The sequence below is a fragment of the Spea bombifrons genome, chromosome 3 (assembly GCF_027358695.1).
Source record: "Spea bombifrons isolate aSpeBom1 chromosome 3, aSpeBom1.2.pri, whole genome shotgun sequence".
Classification (NCBI taxonomy): domain Eukaryota; kingdom Metazoa; phylum Chordata; class Amphibia; order Anura; family Pelobatidae; genus Spea; species Spea bombifrons.
In genome coordinates this window covers 4784165-4806805 of record NC_071089.1, presented here as the reverse complement: position 1 = coordinate 4806805, position 22641 = coordinate 4784165, and the positions used below count along the sequence as shown (strand labels likewise).

Sequence of the window (22641 nt, the reverse complement as noted above, 5' to 3'; positions counted from 1 at the left end):
TTTAATATCATTTGCAGCCCTGAAGGAAATAAGAAGAGTTACACATTAGTAGCCATTAGGTAATCAGAGAGGACATTGCGGTTTTAAACCAGGATCGGAATTATTGGAGACTGCAAATTGAAAGGGGAGAATGTGTATTTTCTTTTAAATGTAATATATATATTATTATACAAATGCATACGGAAACAAAAAGGAGAAAGAGAAAGAACAAAGAAAGGAAAGAATGGGTTAAAGAGGGGATGAAAGAAAAAGGAACAGAGAGAGAGAGGAAGGAGGGAAAGCATCAACCAAGGAAGGAAGTAAGGATGAAAGAAAGTGGAAGGAATTAAAAGAAAGGAAGGCAAAAAGAAGGGAAGGGGAAGAAAAAAGAAAGAAGGAAGGAAGAAATGAAGAAAGGAAGGAAAAGAAGAAATAATTCACAAAAGAAAAGATGAAAGAGAGAAAGAAAGAATGTAAGAAATAATTAAGAAAGGAGAGAAGTAAAGGATGAAAGAAAGTAAAAGAGTAGTTAGAAAAGAAAAACCTTTCTAGGTCTTAACAGAAACTAAAATACTGAAGTGTTTCTAATATTTTCTGCCAAGAATTCACTTAAATGCCCAATAAAGAGTAACCTCCAGCTCATTGAGATTCTTGAAGGAAGGAAGGAAGGAAGGAAAGAAAGAAAGAAGGAAGTAAAGAAAAAGAAGAAGGAAGGAAGTAAAAGAAAGGAAGGAAAAAAGAAGGGAAGGGGGAAGAAAAAAGAAGGAAGGAATAAATGAAGAAAGGAAGAAGGAAGAAAAACAGTCAATGGTTTCAAGGTCTTCAAAAAAACTGAAATAATTGTAACATTTTCTGCCAAGAATTCACTTTGCCCAATAAAGAGTAACCTCCAGCTCATTGAGATTCTTGAAGGAAGGAAGGAAAGAAGGAAAGAAAAAAAAGAAAGAAAGAAAGAAAGAAAGAAGAAGGAAGGAAGGAAAAGAAGGGAAGGAAAAAAGAAGGGAAAGAGGAAGGAAAAAGAAAGAAGGAAGGAATGAATTAAGAAATCAAGGTCTTTAAATAAACTGAAATAATTGTTTGTAACATTTTCTGCCAACAATTCCCTTTGACCAATAAAGAGTGACCTTCATCTCACCTACATTCTCGGGGCACGTTTTATCCTCCAATCCGCTGCTGGAAGCACTCTATATCTAACCACTCTATATATAACCTAACCTTATTAAAGTGAGTCCGCCATAACTTATATATTAGAAGCTAGCCGCTCGTGTATACCACGGGAGCCGCCACCTTAACTTCCTGTTCTCAGGATCTCCATGATTATTCCTCCCCATTAAGTTCTCTACGTAATCATCATAGCACCTCTCCACTAATAAGGAAAAAAATAAAAGAGGGAACGTTCTAGTTGCGAGTGAGCAGGCTTCCCACTTCCCACTTGCCCTGGCCGCACATCACCTGTAAATATAATATAGCGCAGGGTGGATTTATTCTCCTCTGTAATGGTAAATAAACATGCCTTGGGAACGCAGCGTTTGGATTCGGAATACGAGTCGCTGCCAATTAATTCTTTGTCAAGGTGACCCGCGAGCTCCATGTAAGCTCCAACTGTTTACCAGTCAAACACGCTTAATGCGACGTTAGCGGAGATCTAGAACAGGTCGGCCCATGATCAATATTACAAATGGATTAGGTTTCTTTATCCCTTAATATAAATATTTATTTTTTGAAAAGCTGTCGCTGGCAAAACATCGCAAAAGCAAAAGAAAAACATTATTTTTTATTGATTAGAATTTAGGTATTTTTGGCGAAACAGCACAGGCCTGCAAGAAATCGTCTGAATATCAGGCAAAACTGATTTTATTTTGCCTGACTTTACATTTTAATTTAACTTTTTCCCCCCATCCACTTCCCTCTCTCCTATCACTTTTAAATGTGTATGCTTTTGGGGCCAGCCCCCCCACGTCCGCGGTCCTGCCCACGAGCATCTGTAGGACCGCCCACCCGGAATCTGCTGGCTCTTTATAAATAAATGTAATGTAAAGGACGGCTCCGGGGATCCAGGTGTGTGTGTATCGCCTTACAGCCAGGCAGTTCAAAGCTACAGGGGCAGAATCTTATCGAGAATATTCTGCCCCAGGAAGGGCTTTAACGCCGGCTCGTCTCCGCACCTAACACCGATTTCTAATCAATGGCTAGCGGATTTATATATTGTATCACGATGGCGTTTTTAGAAGAGTAGCTCGATAGTCGCTAACGAGTACCGATGACCGTAAATTATTTTAGAGCGCCTCTCCGTCAATACAGTCCTGCTAGAATTTTTTTTAATAAAAAAACAGTGCTTTCCGTTAAATAAAAGATGGGCTGACGGATTATATCAACGTTAGTATTTCACTTCAGAAAGATGTATTTTGGCTCAGCTGGCGGTTTCGTTTGAAGATTTAATGCCGGTAACTGGCAGGAGATGATGGATCGCACGGGGATAAAGTACGCTTCCTTTATATTAGTGTAACTGGGGGGGAGCAGGCGCTTCATGCTGATAAATTGGGTTGGATTGTCCACCACTGTGCTGAGTGACGGCCGACAGATACGACTGTATGTGGCCTTCTCAACGTGCGTTACTGACTTCTATTGTCAATTTTGTCATTTTTTAACCCCTTAATGACAAAGCCCGGACATGTACGGGCTCAAAATGCATCGTTTTCAATGGGTTTAGGGACCGCCCATTGTCCTCAAGGGGTTAAAGTTCCCTTCTCCTCCCCGGTAGTAATAGCGCAATGCAATATGCTGGAGCTCTATTAACCCCTTAAGGACAACGGGTGGTCCCTAAACCCATTGAAAACAATGCATTTTGAGCCCGTACATGTACGGGCTTTGTCATTAAGGGGTTAATATAACGTAATGATTTTAAGTAATGCCCGCTGCAGAGAACAAAGAAAATATGGAGCACACTTTTCTTCTCTCTTTCTTTCTTCTCATGGCAGATAAAGCTTCCGGAATTTGGCAAATAACGATCAGTATAATGGTCTAGGGAGAGTTGACGAGGCTGAAAGCCAATGTATCGGGATGCGCATAAAGCTACATTCTAGTAGGACAATACAAATTTCTGGAATGCTATTAGCTCTAAATGAAGTCATAAGTAACCTTGTGACATCACTAACAGAGTACATGCAAGGCCCGGGGACAGCATACAATGATTTCGAAAGAAGACGTCTCTTCTGTCCTATATCTGCCTTCTGACCAAGGAATTGTGTTTGATTATAAGGAATTTGTTTAAATATCCTATACTTTGGCAGGGCTCTTAACTACTCTTCTTATTACTATACTTGGGAACCTTAAATATATATATATAATGACCATGAGACCCCCTTCAAAATTAACACTTTAATCACACAATTATTTATTATGTATTTTATTGCAGTTCTGAAGATTTGAGGTTGGAGTTAAGGAAGAAACACTTTTCTGTTAAACTTGAAAACTAATTGGAATCTGAATTTAGCAGATTTTGCTTCTGGAACGTCCTAATTAAAATCTCTGATTTAAAAAAAAAGGGGAAACAAATCTAATTATTTTTATTGTACTGAAGACATGTTTATTTTTTTCAGTCAAATTGTATGTTAATTGGCTAACAAATTTAATGTAGCAGTCATAATAAATATATATATTTTTACATTTGCCCCCCCCCCATTCCACTGAAATGCATTAAGATTATCTAGTTTTAGATGATGGTCTCTGGTTCTAACATTTCTCCTCCTCTGAAACAAACCTTCCTCCTGTGCTTAAATTAAACCCCTTAATATCTGAATCATTCTATCACGTCCCTTCTTCGCTCTTCAAAGCCGTACATGCTGCAATCCTTTATTCTTTCCTGATTTGTCGGTACCAACTGCGTTATATTATGTTTATCAACATTAAACTGCAGCTGCCATACACCATTCTTCTAATTCAGTCATTTTTCCGTAGCTGTTTAGAATACACATAAAAGCATCATTTGCACAATGTATTTTCTCCTTAATATTATGTTTATCTCCAAAACACAAATCAGTGAAAAAATACAATTAGTAGACTTGTGCATATGGGCCATTTTATTGTTTCCTTTTTGGTTCATTCAGGTTTCAGACAACGCATTGCGTTTCCTACGCTTTTGGTTCAGACAAAATTTGGAGGGCTTCATTCATTTGGAAACCTCTTTGTTGCCCCTCACCCTCTTTTTTGTTCTTTTATTGGCCGCTTCTCCCCTCTATTAGCTCTGTTAACCTGGCCTTCTGGAGTGCTTCCGCAAAGGGGCGGGGCCTCTGTGCACACCCTCTCCCCTGATTGGAGGCATGGGGGGGAGCATTATTCTGGCCTGGTGTAGTACTTCCGCTATGAGGCTGAGCCTCTCCCCACTCCTCCATGCGGAGCTGCCGAAAAGGAGCTGGCGACACGTAAGCGGTTGGCGGAGAAGGCAGAGTGACATTGAGAGTGTAAGAAAGAGGGTGAGAGAGCGTGAGTGTGAGAGAGCGTGAGTGAGAGAGAGTTAGAAAACCAACGAAATGCAAACAATAAGACAGTTTAGACATCTGAAACATTGGGGGTCTGTGAATTTGTTGTCACCGCATTCATGACATCACACTCATTCTTCATACCTTCTGTCTACGGATGCATTAATATGGCCTGACTTTACATTATTAAACAAACACTTGTGGTACCGGTTGATTGTTCTACAAAATAATCAATGTAAATACATTTCAGATCTCCAATAACCCTCTTTATCATGAAATGTATCCCTGGAAATTACGATCAAGAGTTCTCTGCGCTAATGCATTCATATGACATCATGTATTGGGTATTTGAGTATGACATCATTATATATTTCTATTAACTCAACAATATCATAATACAGGGTTAATTGGTTGACTTATTATGAAACAATCACTCTCTTCTTGTAAGGAATGCTTGTAAGTAACGAGTACTTATGTTTTGTCTTATTGCATGGCAACTAAATCCTCAATAGTCCGTGTCATACGATGTAAAAGCTATGGAGAGGAGCTTGAGGGATCTCATTGGCTGAGTAAATACACTTCACTCAAATGTACAATGTTTAATCCAGAACGTTCTAGTGGAAAGATGAGACATATTCTGCCAGCAGTTCTGTTTTTCTAGAAAGCTAGAGATCTAATACAGCACAAAACATTTAAAAGCGCCCAAAATCATGAATTATTCATCGGAAATTCCTGAAGAATCTTTTGTGATCTTTGATTCTATGCCATTATTATGATTCATGTCCTGTGTTTCTTTAATTGCCCCTAGATAATCACTTAAAGACAGATTTAAATAACCCTAAAAATACAAATATGTTAAAAAAACATCAAGGCACAGACTGCAAAAAAAGGTTTCATAAACATTTTCAATTTTAAAATTAACATAATTGAAATTTAAAATGAACATTTCTAAATTTCAAATATTTCCCTACAATCACCCATAACAAAATAATAAAAAAAAATAATAATTTAAATGAAAGTGACCCAGAGACCCTGGGAAGCAGCCCTTCGCCCGGAGACTCCGGGTCCAACCTGGTCAAACTCCTGGGGTATGTATTGGTGATAAGAAAATGCCCCGGGGGCGATTCCTTTGTGTAGGGGGAGGGGCTACGTCTTGTAAACCTATTAGCTAACATTTTAAACCCTAGTATTATGGAATAAATTGCACGATGCCAACTAGAACACTACACAACATCTGAAACAAACAACACATTAAGGCACAATAAAGACTATTTTTGTAGCGCATATTATTTGTATGAATTATATGCTGGAAACATAATAGCCGGGGCAAACGCTGAGTCACAGAGGAGTTCTTTGTGTAGGGGATTAAATATCTACCGTATGTGACAAGAAACACAAAGCAAATGAACTTTAGAACCTCGGACCGAAAAAGTATTAAGTGAACCTCCCATACAATACATATTTATGGCAAACACTATCACTTTACCAAGCCCGGGGGGGGGGGCGTGGCTTGTTGTAGTTAAAGGTAAAGCCAAAGTCTTTGGGCAACGTTTATTAAAATTGGACATAGCAAGAGAGTTAAACCTTTCAGATCCCTGACTTCAATCTGCATTATAAAAGGCTGACTTTCAATGAGCTTCTTCTGTGGCAATAGCTGAGCAGGCCCTGTATAAATTATAGTCAAATAAGTGAACTGACTTTTAAGGAATCTCCACCAGGAGACCGGTATATTTTCCCCGACTTTTTATTCTAGGATAGCATTGCGATCCAGGGCTTTGTGAATGGAATTGGTTAAAAAATGTTTTGTGCATAAGAAGTGATTCTGGGGCAAAACTTGTAATGATGTCACCATAGCAACCTATAGGACAATAAAATCACTTTTTGTTAACCTTGTTCAAGAATAACTTTGATGTGTAATCCTGATGGTGTGTCGGTTATAATGAAAAACGACCATAACTGGGAAATTTCTGGCTCCAGCTACCTGGATTCCCCCGTAGTCCAGATGATATCAGTGGTAGACAAGTAGGACTGCCTCCCAGCAGAAGTGGTAGAGGGTAATACGGTGAGGGGATTAAACATGCATGGGGTAGACATACGGCTCCTGAATCTAAGACGAGACCAACGCCTGATTAAGGTTTGAGTCTTTACAGCAGGAGAAACGGGTGACTAGACGGGGGCCGAATGGGGCCGATCTACTGGCAGAGCTGCTGGTTTTAGATATGAGAACAAAAACAGCCATACGTGACCGAGAATGACTTGAATTTGTAAATCACCCGTCTTTACTTTTCATTTTATCTATTATTCACTCTGTAAGTAATATTTACTCTTCGAAGGCAAATTTGGGCCGCGTTCTGTATTTGTGTTATTAGGCGCTGTTTACACTCCATGTCCGAGTATTCACACGCAAAACGCCTCACACCTCAAAACGGCTCGCACCTTTAACCGTTTAAACGTCATTTTACCTCAAAGCGACAGAAAATCGTCTCCAGGATATTCCATCTGCTTTAGAAACCCAGAGAGTTGGTCTTTATTTGCTTTATTCTGGGAAAATCCTACAAAACCAGCTTAACTTTATCCGTTTGTCAACATGAACGCTGATCAGAGGGACGGATGAATTTCTAATTTTACATTATTATGTCATTCAGTAGAGTTTTCTGGCAAAAAACCTTCTGACTTCAAACATTCTGCGCTTCAGATTCCAGGACAAAGATTAACGCTTGGCACACTTTTATTTAAAGGGGAAGTCCCACTGAAAAATAACCCCCCAGCACTATATACAGTAATATAACCCCCAGCGCTGTATACAGTAATATAACCCCCAGCGCTGTATACAGTAATATAACCCCCAGCGCTGTATACAGTAATATAACCCCCAGCGCTGTATACAGTAATATAACCCCCAGCACTGTTTACAGTAATATAACCGCCCAGCGCTGTATACAGTAATATAACCCCCAGCGCTGTATACAGTAATATAACCCCCAGCACTGTATACAGTAATATACCCCCCAGTGCTGTATACAGTAATATAACCCCCAGCGCTGTATACAGTAATATAACCCCCAGCGCTGTATACAGTAATATAACCCCCAGCGCTGTATACAGTAATATAACCCCCAGTGCTGTATACAGTAATATAACCCCCAGCACTGTATACAGTAATATAACCGCCCAGCGCTGTATACAGTAATATTACCCCAGCACTCTATACAGTAATATAACCCCCAGTGCTGTATACAGTAATATAACCGCCCAGCGCTGTATACAGTAATATAACCCCCAGCGCTGTATACAGTAATATAACCCCCCAGCGCTGTATACAGTAATATAACCCCCAGCGCTGTATACAGTAATAGAACCGCCCAGCACTGTATACAGTAATATAACCCCCCCAGCGCTGTATACAGTAATAACCCCCAGCGCTGTATACAGTAATATAACCCCCCAGCGCTGTATACAGTAATATAACCCCCAGCGCTGTATACAGTAATATAACCCCCAGCGCTGTATACAGTAATAATACCCCCAGCACTGTATACAGTAATATAACCCCCCAGCGCTGTATACAGTAATATAACCCCCAGTGCTCTATACAGTAATATAACCCCCAGCGCTGGATACAATAATTTAAATACTATTTAAAAAAATGGTGGGAGATTCCCTTTAATATTTTGAGCAAAAAAGAGTTCATTTATTCGGTGTAAACACGTTTAAAATACATTGAAGACATGATTGAGGTAAATATAATTACCCTCCTTTTTCCCTAAGAATGCCAGCGTTTGTTTCATAATTATACTATTATATTAAAACACAAGCCTGCTACATTTCTGTAGGGATGTCAGTTGGCGCTGCATCAATGCACATATTATTATTATTATTATTATTACTTGGCACAGGAAAGGTTCCTGAACTGAAATTATTTAAACCTAAACCTCAAACCTCGAAGAAAAAATAAAAGGTCCTCAGAAAATAAGAGAGATAATTTTTATATGAAATAATAACTCCTTGACGTTCGCGGTGTGGCCGGTGACTTACGTTTGGTCTTTTCCACTTGATGCTGAGGAGTTTGTCCATGGGCAGCAGCTGTTGGCCGATGGAGGACAGATGCGCGGGGAAGGTCTCATCCTCAAACAGCTGTCTGCGGTTGAAGCAGGTTTCTCGGATATCGCTGAAATCTTGCCCTCGGAACTTTTTGGGGCTGTCCACCGTGCCAACGCTTCGCTGAAACTGCTGCCCCTCAGCCACCTTCTTAAATACCCCAGGGATGGGCATTATTGCTCAGTGCTGTTTAAGAACAAAAAAAACAAAAACATTTTTAGAGGTATATTTTAAATTAGAACATGACCCCAACATTGCCCAGAAAAAAGTTTTTCCCATCCATATTTCTTTCCTGTTCTGATTAGGGTCAAACAATTTGTTGCCATAGCAGCATAAATATATATATATATATATATATATATATATATATATAAAAATCTGCTCTTAAATAAATCCATGATATGACATCATACGTCAGCAGTGAGGACATAAGTGGTTTTGACGTTACGCTGCGTTAGGCCTTCTCATAAATACGACACTTCCTGGAGTGAATAGGACCCCCTGAGTCGACGAGATACCCCGAATCGCCACCGTATAATGGTTAATATATTGTTCAGAACATTTTATTTTTTTGTTACATTCTGTCCAACCGCAGAAACATTTTGCATCAATAAAAGATCAGCCGGTGGATCCATTCCGTCTTACGCAGCTCCGGCATGAATAATTTCTAATCAAATTAAAAACCAACAGAGCCTGAAGATAAGAGGGCCTGACAAGAACCCCCTTCCCGCCGGTTTAATTGCATTATTTAGTACACGGAAATCAATGTACTTTGTCTGCTGTAGCAAACAAAATCGATGGGCAGAAGTTGTTTGTCTTTAAGTGCAAATCATTAAGTAAAGATTTAGGAGGTAACCGAGTCCGATAAAGGTTAGGACAAGACGTCAGAAAGTAAAAAGAAGGGAAAAAATAGCAAATTCTGCAATTTCTCTTTTACGCCATGGCGGCTTTTAGCATAAATAGAGTCGTTAATTAAAACGACCTACAGCTTGTGCTTTTCGTTTGTCAATCAGTGGAATTGTTTTGGAGAGATTGTTTCCCGGGGAAGCAGATGTCTGCGGCACACAGTAGCCAAAGAAGCGATATCTGATTTATTTCCTGTCCTGAAGTTCTCTTCCTTCTGCTCTCCGGTTATGACGGCTCCCTGAACCAATCAGCAACGATCAGCAACTTAATCGTGGGAGAGAGCTAACTTAATGGGCAGGAAACACCTTGAGGTAGATGGCTGCTTCCACTGCATACGCATATAGTGGATTTCTATAAGTAAAAAGTAAAAACATCATCACACGGGGTCTATAGAACTGTGAAATATGAGATTTGGAAAGAGTTTTTTTTGTAGCTCAATCCTCTGGAAGAAAAAAACATATGTTAAAGAAGATGGGAGGAAAGAGAGAGAGAGGGAAGGAGAGAAGGAATGAAGAGAGGGAAGGAGAGAAGGAATGAAGAGAGTAAAGAAGGGAAAAGAGAAGAGACCAGAAGAGAAGGAAGGAAGGAAAAGAAGAAAGAATGGAAATGAGGAACAAATGAAAGCAAGTAAAGTAAAGGAAGGAAGGAATGGAAGGGAGGAGGAAAGATGGAAGGGGGAAAGAAAGGAGTGAAAGAAGGATGATAAAGATGGAAAGAAAAGTGAAGGAAGTAAAAAATGTTTATTTATGGTGATTTCCCTGTATCTTATTAGTTAGAGCTTCAGTTCACTAATTTTATATACTTTATCCCTCCCTCCTCTTCTCCTTAATGGTGCCCCCCCTGTTGAATTTAACACTTTTGTAACTAAATCATCTTTCCTAATACAGCTGAATTCCAAAACCTTTTCCAGAGAATAAATATTCCCATAAGATTTTGCCTCATTCACCGTCTTTCAAGGACTTAATTGTCATGTGACAGACACGCAGGCACTGATAGGTTGTTGCGACAAAAAAAAAAAATCTCAAAAAATTCATGTTTTTATGCGATTGGAGGGGGAAAAAAAAACAAAAAAAAACAGATCTGCTAAGGTTTATTTGCTTAACATCCTACAGAGCTCTAGTAACATTGTTTTCTAAGTGGGACAGCAGCTTTAAACAGCTGCAGCTACTTACTTTGTTTGGTAAATCCTGCCTTCCCCTTTTCCCAGAAAAACCGCGTCAACTCAGGACTTTTGTGGTTTTCTTTCCTCTGCCTATAAGATTTCTGTGCAGCGACAACATGCAAATGAACATCACCACTACATTTTTCTATCATTACTTTTGCCAATACAAGATTTGATTATGGAAAGTGTCATGTGATATTGGCTTAACTTTTAGCACAGTACGAGGAACAAGAGGTCATGGTCTGAAACAACAGGCATTGAAGCTTAGATGTAATGTAAGAAGATTTTCCCTTGGGGTAGTTGATAAGTGGAACAGCTTCCCAGCAAAAGTGGCAGAGGTAAATACAGTAAAGGAATTTAACCATGTATGGGATCGGTTCTTATTTGGGGATTTGTGGCCAACGAGGGACTGCCCTTGCCTGAAGAAGGACACTTAGATGGTATGGCTATGAGAGGTTACTCATTCATTTCCGGAAACACTCCCTGCTTAATGGTCTCTAATGGAGTTATAAAAATTCCATCCTAACTCTTGCCCTCAGAAGATAATATCTCCAAGGAAACGGTCCGTTGCTATAGTTAGTTAATGGATAATAATTAAGTCAATCAGTGAAGAGCGAAGAACATAAGCGAGGACCGATGTCCAGTAAACGTAGGTGAATAAAAGAAACAAAAATGTTCTAAATGCTGAGGCTCGGCAAGGATCTTATGGTAAGAACCTCGATAGTTAGAGGCAGGTAGACACTCATCGGTGGAGAGCTGAGGAACCTCAACATGTTTGATGAGGATAGAAGCTGAAGGGGGCTTGTGGAGCGGCTCAATGCCGCTTGTCCTTCTAGTTGAAGAACCGGGTGATTTGTTACCAGGTTACGCGGTTTTGGTTGTTACTTAGTGTTACGCAGGCTTAGGGTCCCTGATTTCTTATTCTGCTTGAGGAGAAAGTCGATAGAACTTTCTATCTTAAAGAATCTCCCCAAGAAAATATCACTATATGGTCTTCCGTTTGGGTCATGATGATTAGGTCACGTGACTTATTCAGGAAACCCTAGTCCAGAGAGATGCCAGCGGGGATCTAATCCCTTTTAAAAAAGGCCACCTGACCCCAATTTCCCAGAAAAGTTCCATTTGGGCTCCAAAGTCCACAAGGTCCTAGACATAGGAAGACGCGAGGGCCAATGGGGAGGCCCGTGACAGATCAGGACGGCCAGGTCCCCCGGCTTCTCTGAGCACCATCCATGAATTCCCTTTGTACCCTCTTGATGGCGTCCCTAACCTTGGAGTGATGATTCTAACCCTAAAGATAATATTTTTTCAACTTTCTACTATCTCTGTGTGGAGTTCTCTAGTAAACACGCTGATGCCGTTCAGCTGCAAGCTTTGCCACGTTCTCCAACGTTCTCCAATGTTCTCCAACGTTCTCCAATGCCATCTTGGTGACAACCAGCAGATCTTCCATGAGGTCCACATCCATGAGCTGTTTCCCAGATCCAGCAGAACCTCTCATGTCTCTTTTATGCTTTTTGTTTTTAGTAATGTTTACATTTTATTGGAATTAAGTTTCTAATATGAAATTTTCAGATTCTTAAGAAGGTAAATCAGGAAATTATTTAAAACAGAGGCAACACCGAGATGCTTCGTTTTACCCGCATGCTTTAAATTGTGTTTAGAATAGCATTTCGCTCCTATATGTCTGTGAGCAGGTTCAGGATAAACGGCTTCATTCTCTACACACTCGGAATTCTGTTTTTTTGGAGTAAACGAGCGGCTGTAACGAGTTTACAGAAACTCCCCCGATCTTGGTGAGCTGTCAGACGGGTGTTCAGCTTTACAAGCCGGCTCCTACTCAACGATCGTTAGGAAATAACCCGAATATCATGTAGTTTGGAAATTAACAAGTACCGTCCATGAACAATATACCCCCCCCCCAATAACCGCTACTGGAATACGGGGGCGGTTACAGAGCAGCATTTAAAGGGACAGTCCAGCTATCATCCCCCTTAGCAAATACATGGAGGGATTCTGAAAGCCCCCCCCCATGCATTTGCCCCTGTCCCCCTGCTATTTGGCTTAATGCCACATGATGCACTCAATGCCAGTTGGTTCCAATCATACCTGTGAACTCAGGTTTGCCCCGGAGACCCCGGAGTCTCAGGGTTTTTGCCCCAATCTCAGGGTGAAGGCGTAGAATTTCAGGGGTCACACAGTCTGCAGCTGGCTCCTTCTTATTCTATATATTATTCATATATAAGACTGACGATATGTGCTTTTGCTACCAATTTGATATCCCTGCTTGAATGCAGGTGACTCAATCTTTAAAAAAATGAGAAGTCAAGAACCGTTATTAGAGCCATTTGGGTAACATATTTGGCGAGACATTAGATAGAATCTTCACAATGGGCTATTAAAGGGTTAATACTTCTGGGTCAGCTCATTTACATTGTTCCCAGGTATGCTTCCAGTGCTGGATCCCTGATGTTCTGGGGGTCTAACGAGACACACCAAGAGCATGAGCAGAGAGTGCCCCCTTAATTTAAAAGGTTCAAGCAGCCAAACGGGGGGAGCTCTGGGTCCCAGGAGTGTCCTTTTAACCCTTTCAATTCTAATAAGTCCAGTAACACAAAAATGCTACAATGTTTCATTCTGATGGATGTTCTTCAAGAAGTAGATGGAAAACGAAAATGTGTTCCCCGGGGAGTAACCTCAGACCCTCCGCAACGTCACCCCCCAAAAAACTCCCATAGAAACAAAAAAGAAACAGCGACAAAACCAGGTGGAAACCGTCAGTTCCTCCCGCCGACCGAATCGCCCACGCGACCTTTCATTAAACTACGCAAGCCTTGCGATATCACGAGCCGCCACGAAACGGAAACGTCCAATGGAAATCATCCCGGGAAAAACCATTATTGCCAATTTTCTTTCATTCCTCTCTCATTTCAGATCAAGTCATTTGTTAACCCCCCTCTTCCAACTGTCCCTGATTTGTTACTCATTCATTTGAATTACCCTAGAGGCAAATTGGATTGTGTGTGTGTTAGTGTGTGTGTAAGTGTGCGTAAGTGTGCGTGTGTTAGTGGATGTGTATTAGTGTATGTTAGTGTGCATGTGTGTGATAGTGTGTGTGTTAGTGTGTGTTAGTGTGCGTGTTAGTGTGCGTGTGTAAGTGTGCATGTGTTAGTGTGTTATTGTGCGTGTGTGTAAGTGTGTGTGTTAGTGTGCGTGTGTGTTAGTGTGTGTGTTAGTGTGCGTGTTAGTGTGCGTGTTAGTGTGTGTTACTGTGTGTGTGTTAGTGTGTGTGTGGGGGGGTTCCTATGATTTTATCAAAGTCCTAAGACTCTTCAAACTTGGTCAATTAATGAAATTCACCGGGATTCCACAATCTTTCTTGATACTTTTTTTGCAGTACTACATTACAGTTTCAAGACCACCTGAATAGAGGAGGCTCATTTAACCCCTTAAGCACCAAAACACATTTATAGATACATAATGATAGGCCTGGTTCTCCTGAATTTTTGGCTCCGCAAATAAAAATGAACGGGTCATAACCGCTTAGCATCTCGACAACTAACTGGTTCCATGATAACGGATCATCCTGTATCATCCTCGGGCTATCCATATTAAGAAAGCCTTTATAACTATTCGAATGTTTCGTGGAGAAGGGGTCGGCTAATACGGAAAAGGTCCCGGGGGGGGGGGGAGGGGTAAAAACAAGGCTATATTTATATATTAATTTAAATAAAAATATTAACTGTTTGTGTGATACAATTACATTTTTTTGCCTTTATTTTGCTTTTATTATTTTTAGAACAGAATACTGGTTATGTTTCTATTATTGTAGAATTTTCTAATTAATAAAAAATATATATATATATATATTTAAAAAATATTCTATTTTCCATACATATATTAAATCTGATAGATCGCAAGCTCACTGTCAGTTTAGTATTCTGGCAATGTTAATGTTATTCTTAATTTTCACCCTCCCCTATTGAAACAACGCAAAAAGTAAACACAAAAATCATACGGTGCGTAATTAAATAATCCTTTTTCCTGCAAATGAGAGATTAATACATAGAATTTCACATTTTTTTTGTGTGAATTTTTTGAAAATGAGTGTTTCGCAGCGGCCAACTCACGCAGACGTTTCCATAGAATTCCCGCTAACCTGTAAGATTGTCTCCATTACGGCGAGCCGGTATACACGGGTATCAAAGGAACAAATGGTTTTACCTGTAGCCGCAGTCAGACTCCCCCCAACATGCGCAGCCAGGTGATAACGCGATGAATTCAGGCGTCTTCTCTTTTATTAGGAATTGTTTTTTCTTCTTTTATTTTCTTTTTGCTCTTGCGAGGCTCGCGTTGCGTCCTCACCCTGGTTAAACATTAGCTGATGGATCTGCGGTGTTCCCTGATTCGCCGTCTCGTGGGGTCAGGTTATCCCTTGGAGTCAATCTCTCGGTGTTTAGCGGGGGGGGGGGTTGAACCAACGCAGGTGTGACGCCCGTCCCTTTGTCTACCGGCTATTGTTAAACAAATGAAGGGGTAGTCGGGTTTCTCCTGTCCGTCCGGCCGACACGTCGTGGAAATCCGTCAACAAGGAAGCGAGCAAGCAAGCTCCTGTTTTCTCGAGCAGTCCACCTGTTCTAAAGCATGGATCGTGCCGTTAAGAAAGTGATTTCAAGACACGACCTGCGGGTGTATTTTTGCTTTTAACCACTAACCGCATTTTTCATTAACTTAAGTCACCTGATGTTTCGTAACTTAAAAGCCTCTGGAGTGCCGCGTCCATGCAAAAACCTTCCCCGATATGCTCTTTACTGAGAGGGTGGTAGATAAGTGGAACAGACTCCCAGCAGAAGTGGTAGAGGGTAATACAGTGAGGGGATTTAAACCTGCATGGGATAGACATACGGCTCCTGAATCTCAGGGTAACGGGGCAGATTCTCCGGGCCGCACAGTCTGGATCTGACTCTTTCTGTGATCGTGTATACGACTCCCAGTTGGTGTTGGTGCTCCCAGTATGTTATGGTTGATATCCCTGCTTGAATGCAGGTGACTCGTGTAAGTGTATCTTTAAATAACGACAAGTCAAGGTTTCCGTGAGGGCCGGTATTGGAGCCGTTTAGGTAAAATGTTTGATGAGTCTCTACATAGAATCTTCACAATGGGCCATTAAAGGGTTAATATTTTAAGCGTCTCGGGATCCGCACGTTTAGAAAGTTCCCAGAGATTCTACACGAAACATCTAAAGAAGTTTGTTTGGCTGATAAACTCCAGAAAGCGTTCCTGCCTCTTTCTGTTGAAATCTAGGAGAGTTGGCAGGTACTGTTGGGCAGTTTCTGTTTTGTGCAGGGTGCATTTCATTTGGTTACGGATCATAAGCTCTTTTCTTCCTTTTTACTCTTTTCGTGTATTTTTACGTCGATCTGGAATAGCTGGATATTCGGGGTTTTTTACAACTGACGTTGAACGTTCTTAATTGCGACATGCAGCGGATTCAGGAAGATATCGCGTGAAAATTATGGAGAAATTAATTCGGTGAGAAATCCACAAAAGAGATATATTCACCACATTAGGCCCCCCCCCTTAAATAATCTGGTGCCCCTCCCCCATCTGAGATGCCTCTGGAGGAGCAGGGCCGGTTGGAGAGATCATACATATCTCAGATAAAGTATATGTATATAAATAGCATTTTATAACTGCCCCCCTAATTTTGTCCCCCTCCCCCTATGTGACCCCCCAAAATTGTTGGAGAAGCCACTTTTTAGGTTATGGGCCCAAGAATTTAAAGAGAGGCTCCTTCTATTTTTTTTTATTTGCTATTCAATTAGATAAAAAAATATTGCACTGTTTGTAGTTTTTGCCCCATAATTTAATGTTTTCAGGCAGCTGCATATCAGCCGTTTGTATGATTCTCGCTCTGGTATCTGACCCCCGATCTACTAAACCCCCCGACTCCTTATCATACTGCCTGTGGGAAACAATGAAATGGCTCAGTCTTAATCACCCAGCTGGACACTCTGACTAATAAAAGTCTATAGAGGAACGGACTTCATTAGCATCGCCATAAAGCATCAGCTCAGTGTGGTGTTTGAGCCGGGAAAGTCACCCAAAATATCACATGACTGACAGCAACGGCGGCTCCAGGTCTGCAGATAAAGGGAGTTTATTGGGAAAAAATGAGATAAAAGCAGGTTTTTGTCAAAGACTGACATTACTGTATACAGCGCTGGGGGGGGTATTACTGTATACAGCGCTGGGGGGTTATATTACTGTATACAGCGCTGGGGGTTATATTACTGTATACAGTGCTGGGGTTATATTACTGTATACAGCGCTGGGGGCTTATATTACTGTATACAGTGCTGGGGGGTTATATTACTGTATACAGCGCTGGGGGTTATTACTGTATACAGCGCTGGGGGGGTTATATTACTGTATACAGCGCTGGGGGTTATATTACCGTATACAGTGCTGGGGGTTATATTACTGTATACAGCGCTGGGGGTTATATTACTGTATACAGCGCTGGGGGGGTTATATTACTGTATACAGCGCTGGGGGGTTATATTACTGTATACAGCGCTGGGGTTATATTACTGTATACAGCGCTGGGGGTTATATTACTGTATACAGCGCTGGGGGGGTTATATTACTGTATACAGCGCTGGGGGGTTATATTACTGTATACAGTAATACAGTAATACTGTATTACTGTATACAGTGCTGGGGGTTATATTACTATAGACAGCGCTGGGGGTTATATTACTGTATACAGCACTGGGGGTTATATTACTGTATACAGCGCTGGGGGTTATATTACTGTATACAGCGCTGGGGGATATATTACTGTATACAGCACTGGGGGTTATATTACTGTATACAGCGCTGGGGTTATATTACTGTATACAGTGCTGGGGGTTATATTACTGTATACAGTGCTGGGGGGTTATATTACTGTATACAGTGCTGGGGGTTATATTACTGTATACAGCGCTGGGGGTTATATTACTGTATACAGCGCTGGGGGTTATATTACTGTATACAGCGCTGGGGGTTATATTACTGTATACAGTGCTGGGGGTTATATTACTGTATACAGCGCTGGGGGTTATATTACTGTATACAGCGCTGGGGGTATATAATAATGGCACCCGTGGGATGTATGTTATGATAGAGTGGATTGTAACTGTTCAGTGCGGATTTCTTTCTCATATAACAGGAGTTGCTGGATATTCCGGTTCCTGCCGTCTGTATTTACCGGAACGACGTCTCTTTTGGATTTATGTTTGTAAATAACAGTGTTTGATGCGAAGCCGACGTCGGCAGCCTGGCCTTTCTTCAAGCCTCCTTTGCTGATGGAGCAGACGGGGGTCGCTGGGTTCCCTTGTATCCCCACCTGGAGGGGAGAATGTAATGGGGGGGGGGTGTACGAGTGCCACCGGTGCCTACGGGGGGGGGGGGGTGTAGCAGCGTGCACATGTGTCCTGGATTTTCCTAGACAGTCCTGAAATCCAGCAGACTGTCGCACATTTGGTGTCACCAAATCAATTTATACCAATGGCCATGCGCAATATCTGCTTAACTTACATGATGGGGTTAATAGAGCTTCTGAACTTATCACCTACGGTTTATTACCCCATGTAATATAGTAACACTCTTATCTCGCCCCACCTGTTCTTCAACAGAGATGATGTTTATACCAATGAAGAAAAGGCGGCGTCTCCCACTTTTTTTTTTTCCGCGCAGTAGTTTTTTCCCCCAAATATAGTTTTTTTTTTTTTACTAATTAATTCCTTGATTATTTTCTAGTCCCCTACAGTAAATAAACATCACAAATATGCATCAAATAAAAATGACATTTATTTGTTATATCTACGCATATAAAAAAAAGAGAACCCTCGGATGTAGACACGTGTGTTGGAGTAATCCTAATGAAATCAGTTTAGATTGTAAGCTCCACGGGACAGAGAGCTTATATTACAATATATACATATGTCGTCCCCTCTGTTACATTATCTGCATGGGTAATTAATTTATTATTCCTCCTCTTTTATATAAAATATAGCTGTGTTAAGTGTTTCTGTCTGCGCATGTTTATAGATGGAAAGGACATATTTGTCTTTTTTTTTTATCCAATCATGGCTGCGGGGGTTACAGCTGGGGCCACTTGTCCCACATTGGATCACCCCTTTAAAAGCTTCTTGGTGTGTGTAATACCAGCTGTTTGGTGGCAAAGATGGCACTGACAAGCTGTTTGGGGACGAAAATGATGGCACTGGTAAGCTTTTTGGGGGCAAAGCTGTTGCTTGGAGAAGTTGTGTGTGTGTGTGTGTGTGGGGGGGGGGGGGTTCTAGTTACACCCCTGACCACATATTTGCATACATTTTCCACCTGTCACCGGAACCTCTCCCCTGGATAATAAATTATACATATTGTGCAACAGGAAGGTGTCCACAGTGTAATCATTCTGACGAGGCTGATACGGGAAATAAATACAAGGAAGCTCGTAGATAAGACACGGAATAAAAGCAAGCTAAAGGTTATACGATTACCCAGGTTCTTAAAGGGGAGGGTTAGGTCTGTAACTTAACCCTACGAAGCCGGTCAGTATTACGTGTGATCCCGTAACTATATGATAAGGGGTTAAAAGAATATCCAACACTCGGCATCATACGCTAGCACGAAACATTTACCATTTTCACAAATGAGTAATCTGAATATAATGCATGTTACAGGGCGTGTAGTCACCTCCTGTACGTGCGCTATTTCTGTGATCTTGGCCCAAATCTACTAAACAATATACGCTAAATTCTTATCATGCTACCTTGTGCTAAACAATAAAATGTCCCGGGTCTTAATCACCCAGAGAGACCATCTGACTAATGAAGGTCTATGGGGAAAGGGACTTCATTAGCATAAGCAGGACTTCATTAGCATTGCCAAGAAGACTCAGCCCAGTGTGGCGGTTGGGGTTGTAATATATCGCATGAAAATGGCGCCCCCTAGAAACCCGGATTTCCTCTGAATGTAGACATGTTGCCTTTAAAGATGCAGTGAAAATCTTGTGATGTAATAATGACATAAGCAAAATATTGTGCAATTGAGACAATTATCTCAATGATGATCAAATGAGTGGATTATTGTGATGTCATTTACACAAACATCTACTTATTGAACACCTATATTTATTATTATTAATTATTATTATTATATACCACATATGTTATTGCATATTAAAGAAACACTAACACCATCTATGGTCCTAAAGGTCTCTCCCTGAACCAATCAGCAAACAGCAACGTAACATCAAGTGGAAGCTTACTTAATGGGGAGGAATAATTCGGACAAATCCTGAGTACAGGAAGTTAAAGTGGCTGCTCCCATGTGCTATTTCTTTCATGACGTAAACAGCATCTGATGGAGAGCTTCATTCGCTATCCTGATTTCTTGTGATTCAAGGAGCGGCTTTCAGTCGTATTTACTGGGAAGACTGAAGAGATACGAGCCGTGTAATCTGATAGAAGAAGGTCGTGCGTCTAACGCAGGCAGTTAGCGAGGAACGGCTGTTTTTTCCAGCCATACGTGACGCTTCGTGGAATGATACTGTATATGATGTAATATATAGTAACTATTATCGGAAAGTGTTAACATGTTGCAATGTTTATCATTACCAGAATGTTAACACATTCCATATAGCGGATCTGTAATGTCTTCTAAATCCTGTCCTTTGTTGTACATGTTCTAATATACAATACTAATAAAGTTTAAGCGATATTGTATAGGGTAAAATACATATTAAGGCAGATCGGACACTTTCTCTAAACCGTAAACTTTACAGGTTTGTTTACTTAATAAACCCATGATAAAAAAGCAATGTATATGACCTAGACAGCCACCTTATGTGTATCCCATTTTTCCTCCCTGTTCTCAGGATCCGCATGGTTATTCCTCCCCATTAAGTTATCTCTCCACTATAAGTTGCTGATTGTTGATTCGCTCAGGCAGCCTTTGTAAGGGTAAGGAAAAGAGGAGTGTGAAGGAAATATTTACCCCTTAAAGGTGCTGTTATCCCGAGACAAAAGAATTATGCAAATTAACCTTATCAGATCTGTCGCTTTATTCTTCTCTCTGAAGGTATAACCACCTAAAATAACAGGGAGTTTTAAAAAGCTTTTTTTCAGTTTCTTGGCAACAACCTATCAGTGCCCGCTCATGTGTCGCGTGACAATTACATGTTCCCGACAAAAATGATGACAAACGAAAAAAATGTACATAATAAAAGTATTATTTCTGGGAAAGGTCCGGGGAGTCAGCAGGATACGGAATGACGATTCTAATATTTGATTTAGATATAAAAACGTTAAATTCATCAGAATAAGGGGAACTCCACATTCAGAGGCATAACACAAAATGTGGGGGCCACCTGTTGCTGAATTAAAGTATAGCCCCGCCCAAGCTGGTCCTATAATGTATGCCCCGCCCACGACACTCATAGACACGGGCTGGCGGATAGACAACCCATGGCAGATATAGGTGGGTTTTGTGGCTTTATATATTAAATATATTTATTATTACACAGTGCTCTGAATAATTACATACGCGTGGAAGTTTTGTGTTCCAGCATTAAAGAGGTTAAATAATTACATACATGCAGAAGTTTTGGACTCCAGCATTTAAAGAGGTTAAATACACATATAGTGCCCAGGAGTTGATATAAGACCATTTTGTGGCTTTATATACTAAACATATTTATTATTACACAGTGCTCTGAGTTATTACATACACGTGGAAGTTTTGCATTCCAGCATTAAAGAGGTTAAATAATTACATACATGTAGCACTTATGAGGTTAATTACACACATAGTGCCCAGGGGCAGATATAAGTGCATTTTGTGGCTTTATATATTAAATATAGTTATTATTACGCAATGCTCTCAATGCACGGCATGTGGGGGCCCCGGGAGCCTTTTTCGGGGGGCAGTCAGGTCCCAGTTGGACTATTATTGTGAAAATATAACCAGAATTATACTGAAATAAATAGAATTCTACGATTTATAGGAATGGCAGCTGATGTGGTGACCCGGACATATACTCTATTGCTGATATCCCAGGCTGTGCTATGCAAAGGCACGCAAAACATGTCACTATTTCTGGTTCCACGGCCCGGGGTTACATAGGATTCACACTTGGTTATCACACTACGGGGACAGGGCGGATTTGCATGAACCTAAAACAACAGCAGGAGGCTAATCTTTGGTATATCCTCGGTACTGGAGTGGGGTTTTATTGCCCCAAGCTGGCGAACAGCTGTTTGGAACCCTCTAAGTCACCGAAGGTCCCTCTGGTATTACCACCTATTTGCGTCTGGTTCTTACTGGGCATAGTGGGGGTCCCGTATACCCTCCTTGATTGTACTACTGTGAGGATACCATTCCCTTTTCTCCACCTGATTGTATAGAAGCGGAGTTATTAAGTGGCAGCTGCGTAAACTCACAGTTATCCATGTTGAACTTCCATCAGAAGCGTAACTCGCATTTATGTGAATGGAGGAGGAACGACCGCGGCCCTGCAGAGTGCTTCATATCGAAACGCTCCAAAGAGTATGGGGGCTTGGGAAGGAGTTGCTGATGGATCTTATATAAAATAAAATATATTCTATTATTAATACAATAAAACAACACAATTAGCCTTAAAAAGGACACATAGACAGGTCTGGCAACCTTGGGTATTAACATAAATTATTTTATTTTTTGTTGAGTCACAATTTATATTACAGAATAGTTTTTAATTAGCAGTATCTAAGTTTAGGTATATCGTATGATACTATAGCACTACTGGTAGGTTTTTGTATTGGGTTAAGTTAAAAACAGCACTGATGATCTGCATGCAACACGTAATTAACCCCTTAAGGACAATGGGCAGTCCCTAAACCCATTGAAAACAATGCATTTTGAGCCCGTACGGGCTTTGTCATTAAGGGGTTAATATGGTTCCAGTTAATTGATATTTTGAATGCACTT

The 22641-nt window shown here is 40.8% G+C and overlaps 1 protein-coding gene across 1 annotated transcript in view; it reads right to left on the bottom strand.

Moving 5' to 3' along the window:
• LOC128483054 (calpain-13-like) overlaps nucleotides 1-13480 on the bottom strand; it is a 40310-nt gene extending 26830 nt beyond the window's left edge. Inside the window, exons 1-4 of the mRNA XM_053459091.1 lie at nucleotides 13383-13480; nucleotides 12733-12767; nucleotides 9538-9812; nucleotides 8493-8741 (exon numbers count right to left, since the gene is read on the bottom strand). Of these exons, the coding sequence (XP_053315066.1) occupies nucleotides 8493-8729 (237 nt within the window). The 5' untranslated portion in view covers nucleotides 8730-8741; nucleotides 9538-9812; nucleotides 12733-12767; nucleotides 13383-13480. The remainder of the gene's footprint in view (nucleotides 1-8492; nucleotides 8742-9537; nucleotides 9813-12732; nucleotides 12768-13382) is intronic.
• Nucleotides 13481-22641: the final 9161 nt, after the last annotated feature.